Below are 19161 nucleotides of genomic sequence, written 5' to 3' on the forward strand. Positions count from 1 at the left end.
GGCTAAAAGAAGGCATGACAACTGAATGCAATGCATTATCCAACACTTTCTTTTTCTCTAAAGGATACTGGGATATTGGTTATTGGTTCTGGATTTTGGCTCTGACAATAAATTGTTACATGACCTTACTTTAATTAATATCTTTTCCAAAGATCGTAAGTAGACATAAAAATTTGAAATACTGCAAAGTAAAATCCCACCAAAATTTAAATGAAACAGTTTTGAATAAGCATACTCTAGTCAATTTGAAAGATCAGAAACCATTTGAAAAACTTTAAGCTTGGTACAGTTAAGGGAATTCAATAAGATATAAAACTTTCTGTCCATAAAATTAGAAACTATAAAGTACCAGCAATGAAATAGTCAAATCTTTATAATGAAAATGTTTCTTTCTGAAATCTGTTACGTATCATATGCACTTACCCAATCATTTTTCAGCATTTTCCTCAGATTGTAAATAAGTGCTAATTCCTCTGGCGCAATCTACACAGTGGTTGTGAGAGAGGGAGGGGAGAGGAAAGAGGGAAAGAAAGGAAGGGGAGGAAGAGATCATTATTGTCCCACTGAGACAACTGAGTGGACAACAACTAAAAAATCCTCAATTACTATATACTCATAGTTCCTGAAGATTCAGCCTCTGAAATAAGCCACACAGCACTGGCACCACCACTGCCACATGCCTGGAGATTAAAAACATGGAAAAAATACCCACTGCCTCAACCTCAAACCACCTCCTTGATGCTTCTGATCTTTCTTTTTTTTTTTAAGATTTATTTATACAAGCAGTGGGTACAGTCAGAGGCACAGGAAGGTAAGAGAATTCACCAGAGCCAGAGCAGGGAACAGAACAGGCAGACCAATGAAATACACTGCTGAGGGGAGCAGCGGGCGGCAGGAGAGGTCTGCGCGCCATGTGGGACCCTTGCCAGAGGCCGGGGATTGAACCGGTGCTGCAGAGGCTGCAGGCAGCTTCGCAACCACTGCTGCGCCACCGGGGAAGCCCACTTCTGATCTTCTGTGTTTGCAATACACAGCCTCATTTTGAGAAGAGAACAGAAAGAAAGAAATTGACAAAGAAATCATAGCTTCTGCTGTTATGCTCTTTTTAAAATTCTCAGTTCTGGGTGGATAGTGGAACCTGGCATCAAATTCTGATGCTATTTTCACTATACATCTTAATTCAAATACTCCTAGAGCAAGAAAATAGACAGTATAGTCTACAAGGTTATGTCCCGGTTGATGTATATGATGGTACCAAGAAATCAGAGAAAGTAGAAAAGAGAAACTCAGTTTTCCTACCAGGGTTTTATCTTCTCTTTTTAGTGTAGTCCTTCCCCAGAGAGCGTTGACGCCATCCACTGCCACCAGGAGGTGGAAAACACCCAAAGAAGTTTGCTTCTTTAGCTCTTTAAGCACAATCCCGACTGCATCTGTGGCACACTTCACTCGCGTTATGCCCTGTGGAGAAACAGACAGTGGCTTCCAGTCCTAAAAGGCTTCTTTGTTCCTGACATAGTACATATTCAGTGTCTCTCTTAATACCTGTTCAACCACTTCTCCCAAGGGACTGCCCTTCTCTGTGCTTTCTCGCTTATTCCAGACATACTTCTCTTGAACTTTTATCTAAAAACAAACAAACAAAATAAAACAAAAAAGGAGCTACTTAGCTTAAGGATGAACCCATCCACATCTGAGAAGGTAGGAGGTTAAGGTTATTAGGAGTCAGTTTTATTTTTCAAGCCCTGTAGACTCACTATGGAAGTGAATACTTTCTAGCCCATTTCTGCATGGAGTTTTATTTATTTATTTATTTTTTTGTGGGACCCTTGCTGGTGCCCGGGGATCAAACTGGTGCTGCATAGGCTGTGGGCAGTCTTGCAACCCAGCATTCAACCGCTGTGCCACCAGGGGAGGCCTTCTGCATGGAGTTTTAAAAGAACACATAAGGAATTCTGAGAGAAATGGTCCAATATGAGTCTTGCTATTGACATTTTTAACAAGATGCTAGGGTGGTTCTGATTTATATCCAGAGTTGTAAACCCCTGACCTACAGATCGTATCTAAGAATCATTACAGTAAAGAATTTTTTTACCAGTTCTGAAAAAGATCTGGAGAAAATTATGGACTCTGGAGGATTTGAGGCTATGACGTTGGAAAAGTCAATGAATCAATCTGGACTTTTACCACCCATGAAGGGAACAGCTTTAGAGCTGCCTCTTTACCTCACATGGATAAATGAGTTTCAAGTTGCGAGCTGACTGTGAGCACAAGGTATGAATGAAATACAAAAATACAGTTACCCCAACCACAATATTAGTTCTCCATAGTCTACTCACACTGAAGACACAAAGAAGATAAAAATCTACTTAAAAACTGTCCAGCACCAAACTTCTGGAAATCTAGTCACCTGACTCAAGAAACGCTCATTTGCAGTTTTAAAATTTTTCAGCCAGGTCGAAGCCTCTAAAGGTTGATCAAAGCGCTGTTTGTTGTATGTGGACTGCAGAAGATCCCGGCAGTTTTTCACCCAAAGATGGGCTAAAAAAAGATACAAGAAATAAACCAGGTAGGATGTGATTGTATTCAACTCAAAATACTCTATGCCTATTTAAATAATGGGAAATGACTTTAATTTCCCATACTTATTTTTTTTAAGATTTATTTATGCATGTAAGAACTATGGTTCAGGCCAGAGGTGATTCAGCAGAGACAGTGGGGAGCAGAACAGGTGGATTGACTGAAATCCACTGCTGAGGGGAGCAGTGGGCGAGTCAGGAGAGGTCTGCTGTGCCATGTGATAGCTCCCTGGCCAGGGATCGAACTCGTGCTGCAGTGGCTGCGGATTGCTCCATAGCATCTTAATCCCTTGCACCACCAGGAAAGCCCCATACATATTTTAAAGGCTTCTTTTTACTTTTTCCTCTGGTTCATCTTAAACATTATTATTACCATCAATACATAAGGCATACCAAGTGGGTTAAAGATAACCTTAGCTTCCTGGCAGTTTTTATTTTTTATTTCTTAAAGATTTATTTTATTTATTTATGCATATAAGAACTGGGGTACAGGCCAGAGGTATGGGGCTGAGAGGATTCATCAGAGATAGAGTGCACTGCTGAGAACAGGCAAACTGACTGAAATACAATGCTGAGGGGAGCAGTGGGCAAGACAGGAGAGGTCTGCTGCACCATGTGGTTAGCTCCCTGACCAAGGACTGAACTCAGGCCATCGCAGTGGCTGAAGATAGCTTGATATTGTTGAGATTTAACCCCTGTGCCACCAGAGAAGCCCTTGAATTTCCTCTTTTTGATGAACCTTGCAACCTGCTCATCAGTAATATCAAGAAGAGATTATGATGAACTATCTTAGACTACTGCATCTAGAGCAATAGCTTCTGCCTTAGCTCTTAGAGCCTGGTCAGCTACTTAAGGCTACAATGACACAAATTAAAGTCACAGTTAACAGGATAACTGACCTCGATGTAGCAGAGACAGAAGGTTCTTGGGCCTCCCTGGTGGCACAAGGGGTTAAGTCTCAGCACTATGAAGCTATCTGGGGCCTCCCCGGTGGCGCAGCGGTTGAGCGCTGGGTTGCGAAGCTGCGCGTGGCCTCTGCGGCGCCGGTTCGATCCCCGGCTGCTCCCCGGCCACCAGAGGAGGGTCCCACATGGCGCGCAGACCTCTCCTGCTGCCCGCTGCTCCCCTCAGCAGTGTACTTGGGTCCTTCTGCCTGCTCTGCTCCCCGCTCTGGCTCTGGTGAATTCTCTCGCCCTCCCGCACTTCTGACTGTACCCAGTGCATGTATAAACAAAACAAACAAACAAGCCAGCAAACAAATAAATAAAGCATGCCTCTATAAAAAAAAAAATAAAAAAAAAAAAAATGAAGCTATCTGCAGCCACTGCAGCATTTCGATCCCCAACAGTCAATCTGCCTTTTCTATTCCCCACTATGTTTCTGGTAAATCCTCTCATCCCCCACGCCTGTGGCCTGTACCCCAGTTCTTATATGCATAAATCAATCTTCAAAAAAAAAATGTATGGGAGGGGCCTCTCTGGTAGTGCAAGGGGCTAATAAGTGTCAGTACTACGAAGCAATCCGCAGCTACCGCAGAATGAGTTCGTTCCCCGGTCAGGGAGCTAACCCACATGGCGCAGCAGACCTCTCCTGTCTTGCCTGCTGCTCCCCTCATCAGTGTATTTCCGTACATCTGCCTGTTCTGCTCCCCATTCTGTTTCTGGTGAATCCTTTCACCCCTGTACTTCTGGCCTATACCCCAGTTCTTGTATGCATAAATAAATAAAAATAAATCTTAAAAAAAAGATCGAAATTAGAAAAAAAGATAGAAGGTTCTTACCATCTGGAATATGCAATATCAGCCAGTTCTGTTTCGCACAGAAATGAATAATATGGCAAAGACTGAGGGTTTTTCCTGTTCCCTTCTCCCCATCTAAAGCATTTGTTAAAGAAAGTATCACCAGAAAGCATATTTCTATATCAACAAATAGCATTCTTGCATTTCTTCTTTTTCCAAATTTGATGAAGGAAAACATTGGCTCATGACCAGGCAGGCAGGCAGAAAAGGATACAGAGAACATAGCGTATAGCTGGATGGGCAAAATTGGTGTTTTTCAGGTAATGTAGTAGCTCTAAGGCTGGGTTCCTCACCATCAGGCATGCTTCATTGAATGTCTTTACCTAATGAAAAAGAGAAGGAGAGAGGGTGGCATATGGAGCTTCTATATAGTTCTTGGTATAGATACTATGCCTAATATAGCAACCAAAAGGACCAAGCCGCCATATTTTTCATTTATTCTATTAGGAGAGATTAGATTAACTTGAATTTGAAAATCAGTCCATATATTTAATCTAAAAACTTAAATACATTATCCTACATCAAGTAACGTGATAGTCAGCTTTTGATTACTTCTGTTAAAAAAAGTACAGAGGGCCTCCTGGTGGTGCAAGGGGTTAAGACGCAACCTATGAAGCTATCTGCCACTGATGCACAAGTTCAATCTCTGGCCAGGGAGCTACCCACATGGTGCAGCAGACCTCTCCTGTCTTGCCTGCTGCTCCCCTCAGCAGTGTATTTCAGTCAATATGCCTGTTCTGTTCCCCGCCCTATCTCTGGTGAATCTTCTCACCCCTCACACCAGTGGCCTGTATCCCAGTTCTTATATGCATAAATAAATAAATCTTTAAAAAAAAAAAAAGATACTGTATCAGTTAATTGAAATTCACAAATAATCCAGACAGATGACCTCATAATTAGCTCTTTATAACACTTAGAGTTGACGTTAATACTAAGAGCATTCAGATGCTTAACAGGGTATCTGACACATGGTAAGCATTGAATAAATATTAATTCTTTTAAATTTATTTTTAGCTAATTCTTATTATATAACCACCTAGACTTTCCTCTAGAAGTAGATACATGGCAGCGAGCAGTGACCAGCTGTATGATGGCTGAGGCCATACTTATTAACCAACAGCACACACTCTTACCAAAGAACTGAGACATAAAATTTATTCCCTTTTTGCCACCAGAGATACTTTAGTGAAAAAATTTGGGAAGCACTGATGTGTGAAAGTAATTTACAAATTAAGTATTTAATAATGCCTATTCATAAAAATAGCTAACAAACACTTTTTCCAAGAATATTATATAAGGATTAAAATAGTGTTGGTATTTTTAAAAAGATCCCAACCAAACAATTGGATTGGAGAAAGAATACAGAAGGGCTAGTAGAATGTATGAGTAATTCCTGCTAATGCACTGGTGGTCAGGTCATTCCAAAAGTAATTTAACATGGTTAATTAAAGGCAGACCCCCACAGCCCTGAATGCACTGTAAGTGTCTTCACATAGTTTAAAGCGCAATCACATATGATTTCTTCTGGTTGTGTCCTATCTCAAACTGAGTAAAATTTTGACACCTTACTGGTTTCGCCTCTAATTTTCTGAAATAAAGTACATTAAAGAAATGACATCGTCTAGCTTCTAAATTAAAATTCACCTGCACAGTCAAGTTTGATATTTCATTGAGAAGGAATCATTTCTAAGATGATTATTCTGAAAATAATTCAGCAGGATTTAGTTAGAAGAACCAATTATGCCAATAAACTTTACTTTCAGCTTACTATGAATTCTTTCAATGAATACCAAGTAACCCAAGATTACATACACTCTTTGGGCTAAAGCTATGACCACAAAACTACATTTTCTAAAAACCAACCCATGAGAATGAAAAAGAACTAGAAAGAACAATGATGCATCAAATCCGAATATCATTTCTGTGTGGCTCAGGAATATATTATGATTCTTTTTTTACAGCACATTAACCATATTATTATTTTAAAGCAAATATTAAATTCATCTTAAATAATTATTTGAATGCTAAGGTTTTTAGAAATCTGTTAGGTAACACAAGGAAAATAGTTGGATATTGTTTATTTGAGAATATTTTACCTGGCTCCATAAAGGATTTAAGGTGATTAAACTTAAATAAATTTAAGTAGGTGAACACTGGCCTAAAATAATAAGGGATTATTTTTTACAGAAGATAATCAATAGTTGAATTTATCTGCATTTTTTAGATTCAAATTTCATCTTTTAAAAGTCTTCTACTCATTTAATTCCACCCCTTGGCTGTCCACAGCTTGTTCTGGGCTCCTTCAATTCCCTTGCCTCTTTTGAGCACCTGCTTTTCGAAGCGAGTAGGAAGGCCATGGGGGAACACAGTCTTCAGATCCTGGAGGGGTATGCTGTAGTGCTGACCTTCATGCTGTTCTCCATGGTTGGCCTATGAAACAAAATGCAAACAGGTATAATGGGAGCACAAACAAAGTGACAGACTTTTAAAAAAGTGGAGAGGGTCGATTAGAACACATTGAGGAATCACTTATTTCTCTGAGAGGGAAAAGGTATCTTTCATTTCTTTTTTTTTATAGAGGCATGTTTTTATTTATTTATTTATTTATTTGTTTGTTTGTTTTGTTTTTATACATGCACTGGGTACAGTCAGAAGTGCGGGAGGGTGAGAGAATTCACCAGAGCCAGAGCGGGGAGCAGAGCAGGCAGAAGGACCCAAGTACACTGCTGAGGGGAGCAGCGGGCGGCAGGAGAGGTCTGCGCGCCATGTGGGACCCTCCTCCGGTGGCCGGGGAGCAGCCGGGGATCGAACCAGCGCCGCAGAGGCCGCGGGCAGCTTCGCAACCCAGCGCTCAACCGCTGCGCCACCAGGGAGGCCCATCTTTCATTTCTTATCTTAGATTAAAAATGCTGGTTGCTGTGTTGAAATTCACAGTGTGCATATAAAGCTGGTGTTGACCTGAATGATGAGGCCAGTTGCTCAGCAACATAAACCCTAGATGTAGTGGTATCAGAAACAATTCTTGCCATCTGGATTCTTATGTGCTGTGTATAGAGGCTCCAGTCATGTGACAAGTTCATCTGCATGCTGCTGTTTCCATAGAAACCCCAGAGGAATTGGCAGATAAAGGGATTAAAATTACATGGAAAGCCGAAAGACACTTCAATGACTTCATTCATTTATTCTATTTCATTTTGTGTTTCGAAAGTAGGTGCATGCTAGAGACATAAATAAAACACACACTGCTGAGATATGGTTTTGGGTACTGAGAATATTTTTTTTCCTTCCATACTCAGAGCATATGTTAAAATGGGGATATGCAGAAGGTAGGGGTAGGGGCAAAAAACTGTTGGTTTCCTTACATTTAAGCACATACCGCATGACTAATTTCATTTATGAGAAATAGCAATAATGATGAGAAGGAGAAAAGAAATCAACATCTAGCCTAATAGGAACTAAAGTAGAAAATGCAATGCTGGATATTGTTAGAATCCTAGCTTCTGCTGCAAACTTCACTTTAAGTGCTGTTCTTACCAACAAATCAAGTTAGTTACTGTCCAGATACTAGGAAATTCATTTTGAAAGGTGGAAAATAATATCAGACTGGGTATTAGGAAAATTGGGTTTTGTACCCACTCTGCTAAGTGATCATGAACAAGAAAGTTGATTTCTTTACAATTCTGCACAAACCAAGGTTGATATACTGGCTGGCTACCTGTTTTTATAAATAAAATTTTACTAGAACATAACTATACCCATTTGTTATGGCAAAGGTAAGTAACTGTGACAGGGATCATTTTGGCCCATAAACCTAAAATATGTACTATCTGGTCCTTTAAGGGAAAATATGCTGACCCATCTTAGTAAAATCAGTACTAACTGCTAAATTTAACTTCTAAGGAACTGACTTAGTACTTACTATGTACCTACTGTGTACACAACAAATCCCTGGTATGAGATGAGTTCAATGGTTGGGACTGAATCAAAGTAGATGTGGACTGACCTGCCATAGTACTTTACGTCACAACAGTATCGGACAGGAATGGGAGAAGATCTGGGTTCAGATTGCTGTTTCGTGTGTACTATCTGTCTCACACTATGTAAACCTATTTAGCTGCTGTGGATGTCAGTTTTTCTAGATATATAAAATGACAGCAACGCAGGTGACAAGCCCTGAAAAAAACCCTTATGCATATTAGTACTCACCGGGTCATTTTCACTGGTTCGAGAAACAGCTCTGGAACTCTCAACTGGAACGTGGTTATCTAGGTGAGCAGCAAGGCTTTGGGGTGTCTGGATCCCCGTATGCAAGAAATGTCCAGGGCCCAACTATAAAAGATATCAATTTCACATTTTGGAATTATCAGGCTTTTTATGCTTGCTACAGCACCAAGGTTTTAAGCCATGCCTACAGTAGGGAAAAATGTTACTAACAAACATCTACTTTTATGTAAAAGGGATCCATGTTATTATTTATAATTCTCTAAATCCTATGCTATTACTCACACTCTAAATCTGTTTCAGCTTGTGTTGCTATGTCAGGGCTTTGTTCCACATCGAAGTAAACAATTCCATTAGAGACTGCTCAGGAGCATAGCACAACCATTAACAAACCAAAACAGGAAACTTTTTTTAATGCTCTTACTCAGCGTGACGAATGGTGGCCAGTACTGGACAATTCTCAGATGTTTACTTTAGAAATCACAGTCATCTCAGTTATTAAGGGATTAGTGCAATGTTATTTGAAAGATAAGTAATTATACATTACACTCAATTTTTCTTGCTATCTGTGTCCTGGAATAAAGTATCTTTCACTAGGTCATATAATGAGAGAAACTGTAAAGCATCCAGCTCACTGAAAGGAAACCACTTTATGGACCAGTTTGGGAAGTAAATGAGGAAACTTCTGAACTGGGGAGAAGAGAAAGGATGAGATTTCAGGAGACAATCCTGAAGAAATGCTAACTAGAGAATCCCCCAACTGAGTGTAAGGATAAGAGGCCTTATATAGAAATGAAAAGATTGAATTACTAAGGAATGATGAGGGCAGAGGGAGAACAAGAATTTGAGAGATGGAGATACTAAAGGAGCTGCTGGATAAATCAACAGGTACTATGAAAGCTGCCTGTATTTATATTTAGTCTCACCAAGTAGCTTCATGAGTGCAGAAAATGTACCTTTCCTCACAACACTATACACTTTTACAAGACCTTAGACTCTCTAATTGGTGTTTTTACCTGTAAATCTTTGACTCTATCTTTCAGTCCATGAGATTTATCCCTCCAAATAATTGATTAATCTTCAGTTAATTAAAAAGTTAGGATGGGTTGCTTCTAATGTCAAAGTAAGTCTGAGTTCGCAGCATGTTACTCATGGCCCTGTGATGACTACCTCTCTCTGGTTTCATTTCTTTATGAGCTCTATTCCAGTCACATGACCATGCTAAAACATGTTGTTTATTTTTATGCCTCTGTATTTCTGCTCATTCTACTTCAATTTCCCTTTATACTTAAATCTTAACTTATTTCTTTAAGGCTCATCTCAAATATCATATCTTCTGTGAAGATTTGCCAGATACCACCAGTCAAAAGTAATTATCTTTCCTTCTCTGCTGACAGTACTTTTTTTTTTTGAAGATTTATTTATGCATACGAGAGCTGGGGTACAGGCCAGAGGTGTGGGGGATGAGAGGACTCACCAGAAACAGAGAGGAGAACAGAACAGGCAGACTGAAATCTACTGCTGAGGGGAGCAGCAGGTGAGACAGGGGAGGTCTGCCGTGCCATGTGGGTTGCTCCCTGGCTGGCCGGGGATTGAACTTGTGCTGCAGGGGCTGTGGATTGCTTCGTAGTGTGGTGCTTAACCCCTGTGCCACCAGGGAGGCCCGCTCACAGTACTTTTATAGCACTGCATGACATTTTTACTGTGCTGTGAACTGCATTCATGGATTTTGGTGAGAAATACCTATTAAGATGTTAGGCAATATAGTATTTTACACATATTAATTTTGAGGCAAGATCCTGAAAGATAAATAGAATACTACCATGCCTGTTTTATGATGGGTGTGATGAGTTTCAAGAAGTTAAGAAATTTTGCCAAAAGACAGAAAGTTGCAGGCGGTGAAATCCAAGTTTGTTTGGTCCCCAAATCTATTCTTTTTTTTTTTTTTAATAGAGGCATGTTTTACTTATTTATTTGTTTGTTTTGTTTATACATGCACTGGGTATAGTCAGAAGCACGGGAGGGTGAGAGAATTCACCAGAGCCAGAGCGGGGAGCAGAGCAGGCAGAAGGACTGAAGTACACTGCAGAGGAGAGCAGCGAGCAGCAGGAGAGGTCTGCGCGCCATGCGGGACCCTCCTCCGGTGGCCGGGGAGCAGCCGGGGATTGAACCGGCGCCGCAGAGGCTGCGGGCAGCTTCGCAACCCAGGGCTCAACCGCTGCGCCACCAGGGAGGCCCATATTCTTTTTTATTATATCATGTTATACACAAATGTTTGTCTCCTGTTCTAGGTCACACACACTTGGAAAAGAAGGTATCACATTTTATTCATCTTTGTATCTCCTTCTTTGAGTATCTAACATACCACAAATACTTTGTACTAGTACCCTAGAAAAAAAATCTTTTGTTAGAGATGTGTAATCGGGGAGTATGTACAGTTTCTAGTTTAGAAAGTAAACTGTACTACTGCATGCAAGTCAGTGAACTGCACACAGAAATCTCTGAACCAGAACTTGCATATTTAATATAAAGTAATAAGGTAGTCAGATTGTTTCACCTTTGCCTGAGAATAGCAGAGACAGCAATGTTCATAAAATACCAAATACTCTACATTTCTCAGCCTTCCTTGTATAGATTTGGGTCATGTGAACTAGTTATGGCTATTGAACTGTGAATGGAAATAACTTGTGTTGATTCTAGTCAGAGCCAGTTAAGAGTAGCTACAATCTCTTTCTTTATATGCCATAGCAATCTTAAACTCTACAGGCTGAGATAGCATCCAAAGATAGTGAACCTCTGTCTATTCCCTCCCACAATTTGCCTAAAAACCATTTGGAAACCAACAGCAAGAACAAAATGCAACAGTTTCACTTACTGTGTTAAGCCAATGAGAATTCAGAGGCTGTTACCCCAGCATAGCAATCTGAATAATACACTCTAGTATGGATTTTACGCAATTTTCTCAATTCTATTGAGAGCATCATGCCTCTAAAAAAAAGTGACAAATGGAAAATGAAAGATATTTACAGGCCACAAGATGGTGCTATTTCTACAGGAATCCTTTGACTTTTAAATACTGTTTGCAGCAAATTAAACACTCCCAAAATGGATTCCTTACTTCTTATAGTGTTATATATGGAATCATCCAGCTAGTCTGTTTCCAGGGAAAACAACCATATGTACAATTGCCTTTGCACAGTTCCAGAATGAACATTCTACAGTTCCTGAGAGAATAACGTTTATGAGCCAATTAAACCAGCCTACAAGAAGCACAAAATTCTTCTGATATCTATGCAATCTGGGCTTAGGTTTTTCTTATCTATGATGGAAGAAGAAATGCCAGTCTTTCAATATAATCAGTTGAGGCCAGGATCCACCTCTCTGTTGAGCTTTTTAAATTTTCATTTTATTTTATAATAATGGATTACTTTAGAAACACAGGTTTATTATGAACCCCTAGAAAAAAAGATGAATCTTATAGGAGGAAAGGTTCCTTTTTTTAGGATATCTAGTCTATAATTAAATGATCAGATGGAAGTGACTAAGCCCTCTGGCTCATCCTTCAGGATTCAGCTCTGAGAGGATTTCCTCTGGATCCTACTATCCCAACTCCTCCTAGGTGCTGTAAAAGTACCATAGTATAATAACTATTTTTGCATGATTCTACTATTGGACCTTGAGGTCCTAGAGAACGTGGACCACACAATGCAATAGCACAATGATTAAAACCACAGGCCATAAAATTACATACATCAGGTACAGACTTGGTACCTAGTCTGGGCTTCTTTTTTTTTTTTTTAAAGATTTACTTATTTTTGTGTAGAAGAACTGGGGTGTAGGTCAGAGGTGTGTATATGGGGTGTGTGTGTGTGTGTGCGTATGTGTGTGTAAGAGGATTCACCAGAGACAGAGTGCAGAGCAGAACAGGAAGATCTACTGAAATACAGTGCTGAGGGGAACAGGGGGCCAGACAGGACAGGTCTGTTGCGCCATGTGGGATAGCTCCATGGCCAGGGATTGAACTCATGCTGCAGTGGTGGGGGATAGCTTGATATCACTGAGACTTTAACCCTTGCACCACCAGGGAGGCCCAATTTAGTCTTTCTAATCCCGTTTCTGTATGTTTGAAAAAAATATATCACATATTGCACAGGGTGGCCATAGGATTAAAAGATATAAGGCACTTAGCACAGTGTCTGGAAAATACTGAATGTCAAACAAATATTAACCATTATTAGTGAAATGAGTCATCTTAGAATACCAAGAATCTGCCATATGGAAGGCACTGAAAAATATTTGCTAAATAAGTGACAGAACAAAGTAAAGCAACAGAATGGTTTTTAAAATATATGCTTTCATTATTTTATTCAACTATCAAATGCTAAAGGTTTAAATTGCAAACTTATTTTTTTGGAGATAATAATTACTAATTCAACTAAAGAATGAGTTAATAAAGATAACTGCAACCAAGTTTATCTATTTCAAAAACGCTAATTCTCGGGGCCTCCTTGGTGGCATAAGGGGTTATTAAGTGCCACCACTATGAAGCAATCTGCAGCTACTGCAGCACGAGTTCAATCCCCAGTCAGGGAGATAACCCACATGATGCAGCAGACCTCTCCTGTCTCGCCTGCTGCTCCCCTCAGCAGTGTATTTCAGACAGTCTGCCTGTTCTGCTCCCCATTCTGTCTCTGGTGAATCCTCTCACATACCCCCACCTCTGGCCTGTACCCCAGTTCTTGTATGCATAAATAAATCTTTAAAAAAATAAAAACGCTAATTCTCCTTGACACGGTCAATTCTCAAGCAAAACTATTTTACTGAGACCTGTTACTTGAAGATTTCTAGGGCAACAGGGAATGAAGTGTATGGACACAGAAATGGAATTGTGATTGTTCTTTTGAGCGTAAACTTACAAATTAAAGCAATAGTCAGCAGAAGTTCTCCAGAACATTTGATTTTAGATATAACAAATCCATGTAATAATAAATTCATCTAAAGAAAGTTGCACAAACCATTTAGGCCAGTTAGAACTCACCTTATGGACCCTGGAGATAAGCCTTGTCATTCTTTTCAGCATTGTCCCTGCACTCTTAAAAAAACAGTAAAAAATAAGCCACAACTGGAAAAAGATACTTGCACAATAGATTAACATCTATAATACATAAATGCCTACAAATTGGTTTATACATATACACTGAGAAGTCTGTGTAACAATATCCATAGTGGTAGAGCATGAATTACAGAAAAGTAAAAAGTACAAATGTCTGTTGACAGAAGAGATGCTAAAGATATGGCCACCTATTGGAATACCATACAGTAAGTAGTAAAACTTAGTTATAACTATGTGTGACATGGGAACCTCTCAAAAACTAATACTGAGTAAAAACTTATAGATAGCATAAAATAATTTACATAAAATTCAAAAACATGAAACAACTCATTATTTGGAGAACCTTTCCTGCTCCTTTTCTCTTTTCCTTAACTCTGCCTGGTGTATACCGCCTCCACGGCTGTCTGACACCACCCAAACTCACCATCGCCTGTGACCTAATACAACTGTGCAGACAATTCCCAGCTAGGGCCTGGGAACTTGGGATTTCAGGAGCCCTCCAACCACTCCCAGAACTATTAAGGGTGGGTCCCTGTGCCTCAACTGTATACAAACCATGTGATCTATGCTTTCCTTCTGGGAGTCTGGAACTTTTTTGTACATGCTAGGTATGTACTATTAATGACTACATGCCCAGCCCCAATAAAAAAAACCCTGGGCGCTATGACTGAGTTTCCCTGGTTGGCAGCATTTCATGTGAGCTATCATAACCTGCTGCTGCAGGATCAAATTGTCCTGTGTAATTGCACTGGGGAAGGATTACTGAAGGCATGCACTTGGTCTCTTCCAAACTTTGCCCAAGGTACCTTTTCCCTTTGCGGGTTTTGCTCTGTATTCTTTTGCTGCAATACAGCAGACATATATGTAACTACTTGCTAACTTCTGAGTCTCTGGGGAATCACATTATTTGTGGGTGGTCCTGGCAACCAATAACACAACCACCTAGCATGTTAACACCATACAGCATCTATCTCCACCTGGTACACAACACCACTCAATGCCCATCTCTGACCAGATAAATTTTCTGAACAACAATTCTTCTCAATTGTTCCCTACTTCAACTCCCTTCTCCATCACTGTCTTCCTCCACCTGTGACCAGCTAACCCCCAAGCCAATTCTAATCTTTCATATCAGCTGTTTTTCAACTGAAGTTTTTCACCCAATCTCAACATCTCTACTTCCAAAATTACATACGACCCCAATATCACTCCAAAGTATCTGGCCCACCCTACCCTGCTTCTTTGCTCTTCCCAATGCTTTTGGAGAGGGTTTGGGTACCAAAAAGAAAAGAATGAGTGACAAAGTACTGACATTACTTCTTTTTACCCTAGACAAATGCCTTCAGTTTCTTAAAGCAACCATCATATACTACAGGCCTTTTCTCTATTAATAGCATGAACACTCTTTAGGTCTGATCTATCAATTTTATTTTTTTAAAGATTTATTTATGCACACAAGATCTAGGGTGTAGATTAGAGGTGTGTGAGGGGTGAGGATTCACCAGAGACACAGTGGGGAACAGAACAGGCAGATCTACTGAAATACACTGCTGAGGGGAGCAGCAGGTGAGACAGGAAAGGTCTGCTGCGCCATATGGGTTATCTCCTTGGCTAGGGATTGAACTCATGGCTCAGTGGCTGGCTATAGCTTGACAACAGTGCTGCGTCTTTAATCCCTGTGCCACCAGGGAGGCCCCATTTATTTATTTTTAAAGATTTATTTTCCACTTATGCATACAAGAAGTGGGGTGTAGGCCAGAGGTGCAGGGGGTGAGCAGAGTCACCAGAGACAGAGTGGGGAGCAGAACTGGTGGAACCACTGAAATATACTCCCAAAGTTCCCTGGCTGGGGATTGAACCCATGCCACCAGGTGATAGCTTGACAGCACTGAGACTTTAACCCCTGAGCCACCAGGGAGGTCCAGCAACCCTTTGAGAGCTCAGAAATAAACTCTGTATCACAGTCAGTTGATTTTTAACACAGGTGCCAATACAATTCAATAGGGAAAAGAACAGCCTTCATTAGTGGTATTCTTTTGCCCACACGTAAAAGAATAAAATTGGACCTCTCAAAATAGGTCATATGGAAGTACTAAAACTGTAATGCTCTTAGAAGAAAACATGATTAAATCTTTGTGACCTCCTGAACAAAATACCTATCATTCATTTCCTAAAAATAAATGTTTAGAGATATTTGGAGAAATAGAAAAATAAAAATCTTTGTGACCTTGGATTAGGCAAGTTTCTTAAAGATGCCAAAAGATCAAGTGACCAAAAATAAAAATAGATACTTGGACTTCATCACAATTAAAAACTTCTGCTTCAAAGGATACATCAAGAAAGTAAAAGACAACCTACAGAATGGGAGAAAATATTTGCAAATCATGTATCTGATAAAGGACTAATATCCATAATATAAAAAGCACTCTTTACAACTCAATAATAAAAAGACAACCTAACTCAAATGGACAAAGGATTCAAATAGACATTTCCCTAAAGTACATGAAAAGATTCTCAACACCATTAGTCATTAGGAAAATGCAAATAAAAATGCAAGGTGAAACCACTTTCACAAGGATAGCTAAAATCAAAAGAATAGACAGTAACATATGTTGGGAAAGATGTAGAAAAACCAGAGCCTTCATACATTGTTGCTGGGATTGTAAATGGGAGACCCACTTTGGTAAATAGATCAGCAGTTTCTCAAAAGGTAAAATGTAGAGTTACCAAATGACCCAGCAATTCTACTTAGATATCAATAGAAATGAGAACATATGTACTGTAAAAATTTGTGCACGAATGCTCACAGCAACATTACCCAAAAGAGTAAAAATGTGAAAACAATCCACATGTTCATGAATTGATGAATGGATAAACAAAATGTGGTGTAGTCATACAATATTGTATGACTTCAGTAACAACAAAGGAAATTTTGATACGTGATACAACATGGATGAATGCTTAAACAAAGGGAAAGAGGACCTCCCTGGTGGCGCAAGGTGTTAAGACGCAACCTGTGAAGCTGTGAAACTGTCTGCAGCCACTGCAGCATGAGTTCTATCCCCAGCCAGGGAGCTACCCACTTGGCACAGCACACCTTTCCTGACTTGCCCGCTGCTCCCTTCAGCAGTGTATTTCAGTAGACCTGCCTGTTCTGTTCCCCACTCTGTCTCTGGTGGGTCCTCTCACCTCCCGTATCTCTGGCCTGTACCCCAGTTCTTGTATGCATAAATAAATAAATAATTTTTTTTTTTTAAATACTGATGTATTTATTTATACAAGAACCGGGGTAGAGGCCAGATTCGCGGGAGGTGAGAGGATTCACCAGAGACAGAGCAGGGAACAGAACAGGCAGACTGACGAAATACACTGCTGAGGGGAGTAGCGGGAGCGGCGGGAGAGGTCTGTTGTGCCATGTGGGACCCTTGTCGGCTGGCTGGCCGGGATCAAACCAGCACTGCAGAGGCTGCGGACAGCTTCACAGCGCTGCACTCAACCACCTGCACCACCAGGGGAGGCCCAATAAATAAATCTTTAAAAAAAACAAAAACAAAGGGAAAGAAGTCTGTCACAACTGACTAAATGTAGTATAATTCTAATTATATGAATTGTCCACTAAATAGGCCAATTTTTTTTTTTTTTTAAGATTTAGGTTATTTATGCATATAAGAGCTGGAGTATAGGCTAGAGGTAAGGGGGGGGCGGGGGCTTGTGTGTGTGAGAGGATTTACTGGAGGCAGTAGGGAGCAGAACAGGCAGATTGACTGAAAAACACTGCTGAGGGGAGCAGCAGGCAAGACAGGAGAGGTCTGCTGTGCCATGTGGGTAGTTCCCTGGCTGGGGATGGATTGAATTCATGCTCTAGTGGGTGTCGATAGCTTGATAGTGCTGAGACTTTAAACCCTGAGCCACCAGGAAGGCACAATAGGCCAATTTTTTGAGACAGGTAATTAGATTAATGGTTTGCTAGGGGCTGGGAAGAATGGAGAGTAACTACCTATAGGCTTTTTTTTTTGGGTGGTGGGGGGGTGATAAAAATATTCTGAAATTAGATGGTGGTAATGGTTACAGAATTCTGAGAATATACTAAAAACCCAATGAATTGCATACTTTAATGATAATGAATTTTAAGGTATGTGAATCTTAATAAAGCTGTTATTAAAAAAAATGTTGCTATCAGGCCTCCCTGGTTGTGCAGGAGTTAAAGTCTCAGCGCCATCAAGCTTTGGTCAACCACTGTATCAGCCATTGTGGCATGAGTTTGATCCCTGGCCAGGGAGCTACTCACATGGCGCAGCAGACGTCTCTCCCTATGCTCCCCTCAGCAGTGTATTTCAGAGGATCTTTCTGTTCTGTTTCCCATTCTGTCCCTGGTGAATTCTCTCACCGCCACCCCCCTCCTTCCTGCACCTCTGGCCTACACCCCAGTTCTTGTATGCATAAATAAATAAATCTTAAAAAAAAGTTGCTATCCAGCCCTACTAAAACAGCTGCAAATGAAGCTAACACATGCTGATTTACTACCAGATGGCAGACACTGTGCTATATACATTAACATGCTTTATGCTTTTTATCCTTACAGCATCCTTTGAAGACCTGCAATCAGCTGTTCCTGCATATCAAACCACCCCAAAACTCAGTGGCTTAAAACAATACTATTTATTATTGCTCACAAGTCTATAGCTATAGGCTGGTTCATTCCTTTTTTTTTTTTTTTTGTTCCATATAAGAACTGGGGTGTAGGCCGGAGGTGTGGGGGCTGAGAGGATTCATCAGAGACAGAGCAAAACAGGCAGATTTACTGAAAAGCACTGCTAAGGGGAGCAGCAGGCAGGACAGAAGAGGTCTGCTGTGCCGTATGTGGGTCATGGCTGGGGAGGGAACTCAGGCTTTGCCAAAGGCAGGCTGTAGTAGTTGCTAATGCTGAGATTTAACCCCTAGGCCACCAGGGATCCCCTGGTTGATTCTTTTGTTTTGGGCCAGAGTGTTCTTTCTATTGGGCTTCAGCATGAACTGAGGTTGGCCTGCAATTCAAAGTTAGCTTCAGTTGCCTTGATTGATTCAAGGCAGTGTGGCATGGACTTGTCACAGCAGCAAAAGTCCAAGAGAGGAAATATCTACAACCTCCTCAAACTTGGCTCAGAGAGAGCAGTCTTCTATCACATTCTACTGCAGCTCATTACAGGCCAACCCAAATTCAAAGGGTGGAAGCAGACTTTTCCCTATATGGGATGAGGTGCAAAATCAGTGATTTTTCTGACATGTGGAATCCATTATACTGGGGAACAATGGGAAACTTGGAAGTAAACATGGTTATTGTACTTAAGAGCATACATTCCGGAATGACTATAACCCATTTCTTTCTAGGTAGCCTTAATGCTTTATTTGTTGATTTTGACCTCAGCTAAGATTAAGTGTATTATTAAAATTCATTTTATTAATTTTGAATCTTA

General features: G+C 40.4%; 1 protein-coding gene across 4 annotated transcripts in view; it reads right to left on the minus strand.

Moving 5' to 3' along the window:
- Nucleotides 1–19161, minus strand: part of DAP3 (death associated protein 3) — a 29620-nt gene that overhangs the window by 4600 nt on the left and 5859 nt on the right. For 3 of the 4 annotated variants that reach the window (XM_054690940.1, XM_037498935.2, XM_037498934.2), the window contains exons 2-10: nucleotides 13634–13687; nucleotides 8581–8703; nucleotides 6703–6804; nucleotides 4589–4697; nucleotides 4357–4449; nucleotides 2408–2538; nucleotides 1543–1623; nucleotides 1300–1458; nucleotides 424–483 (exon numbers count right to left, since the gene is read on the minus strand). In XM_054690940.1, the coding sequence (XP_054546915.1) occupies nucleotides 424–483; nucleotides 1300–1458; nucleotides 1543–1623; nucleotides 2408–2538; nucleotides 4357–4449; nucleotides 4589–4697; nucleotides 6703–6804; nucleotides 8581–8703; nucleotides 13634–13675 (900 nt within the window). In that variant the 5' untranslated portion in view covers nucleotides 13676–13687. The remainder of the gene's footprint in view (nucleotides 1–423; nucleotides 484–1299; nucleotides 1459–1542; nucleotides 1624–2407; nucleotides 2539–4356; nucleotides 4450–4588; nucleotides 4698–6702; nucleotides 6805–8580; nucleotides 8704–13633; nucleotides 13688–19161) is intronic. The other variant, XM_054690941.1, reaches the window with a different exon arrangement.

Source organism: Talpa occidentalis, unplaced genomic scaffold (assembly GCF_014898055.3).
Source record: "Talpa occidentalis isolate TD23 unplaced genomic scaffold, MPIMG_talOcc4v2.1 talOcc4.9, whole genome shotgun sequence".
NCBI classification, from domain to species: domain Eukaryota; kingdom Metazoa; phylum Chordata; class Mammalia; order Eulipotyphla; family Talpidae; genus Talpa; species Talpa occidentalis.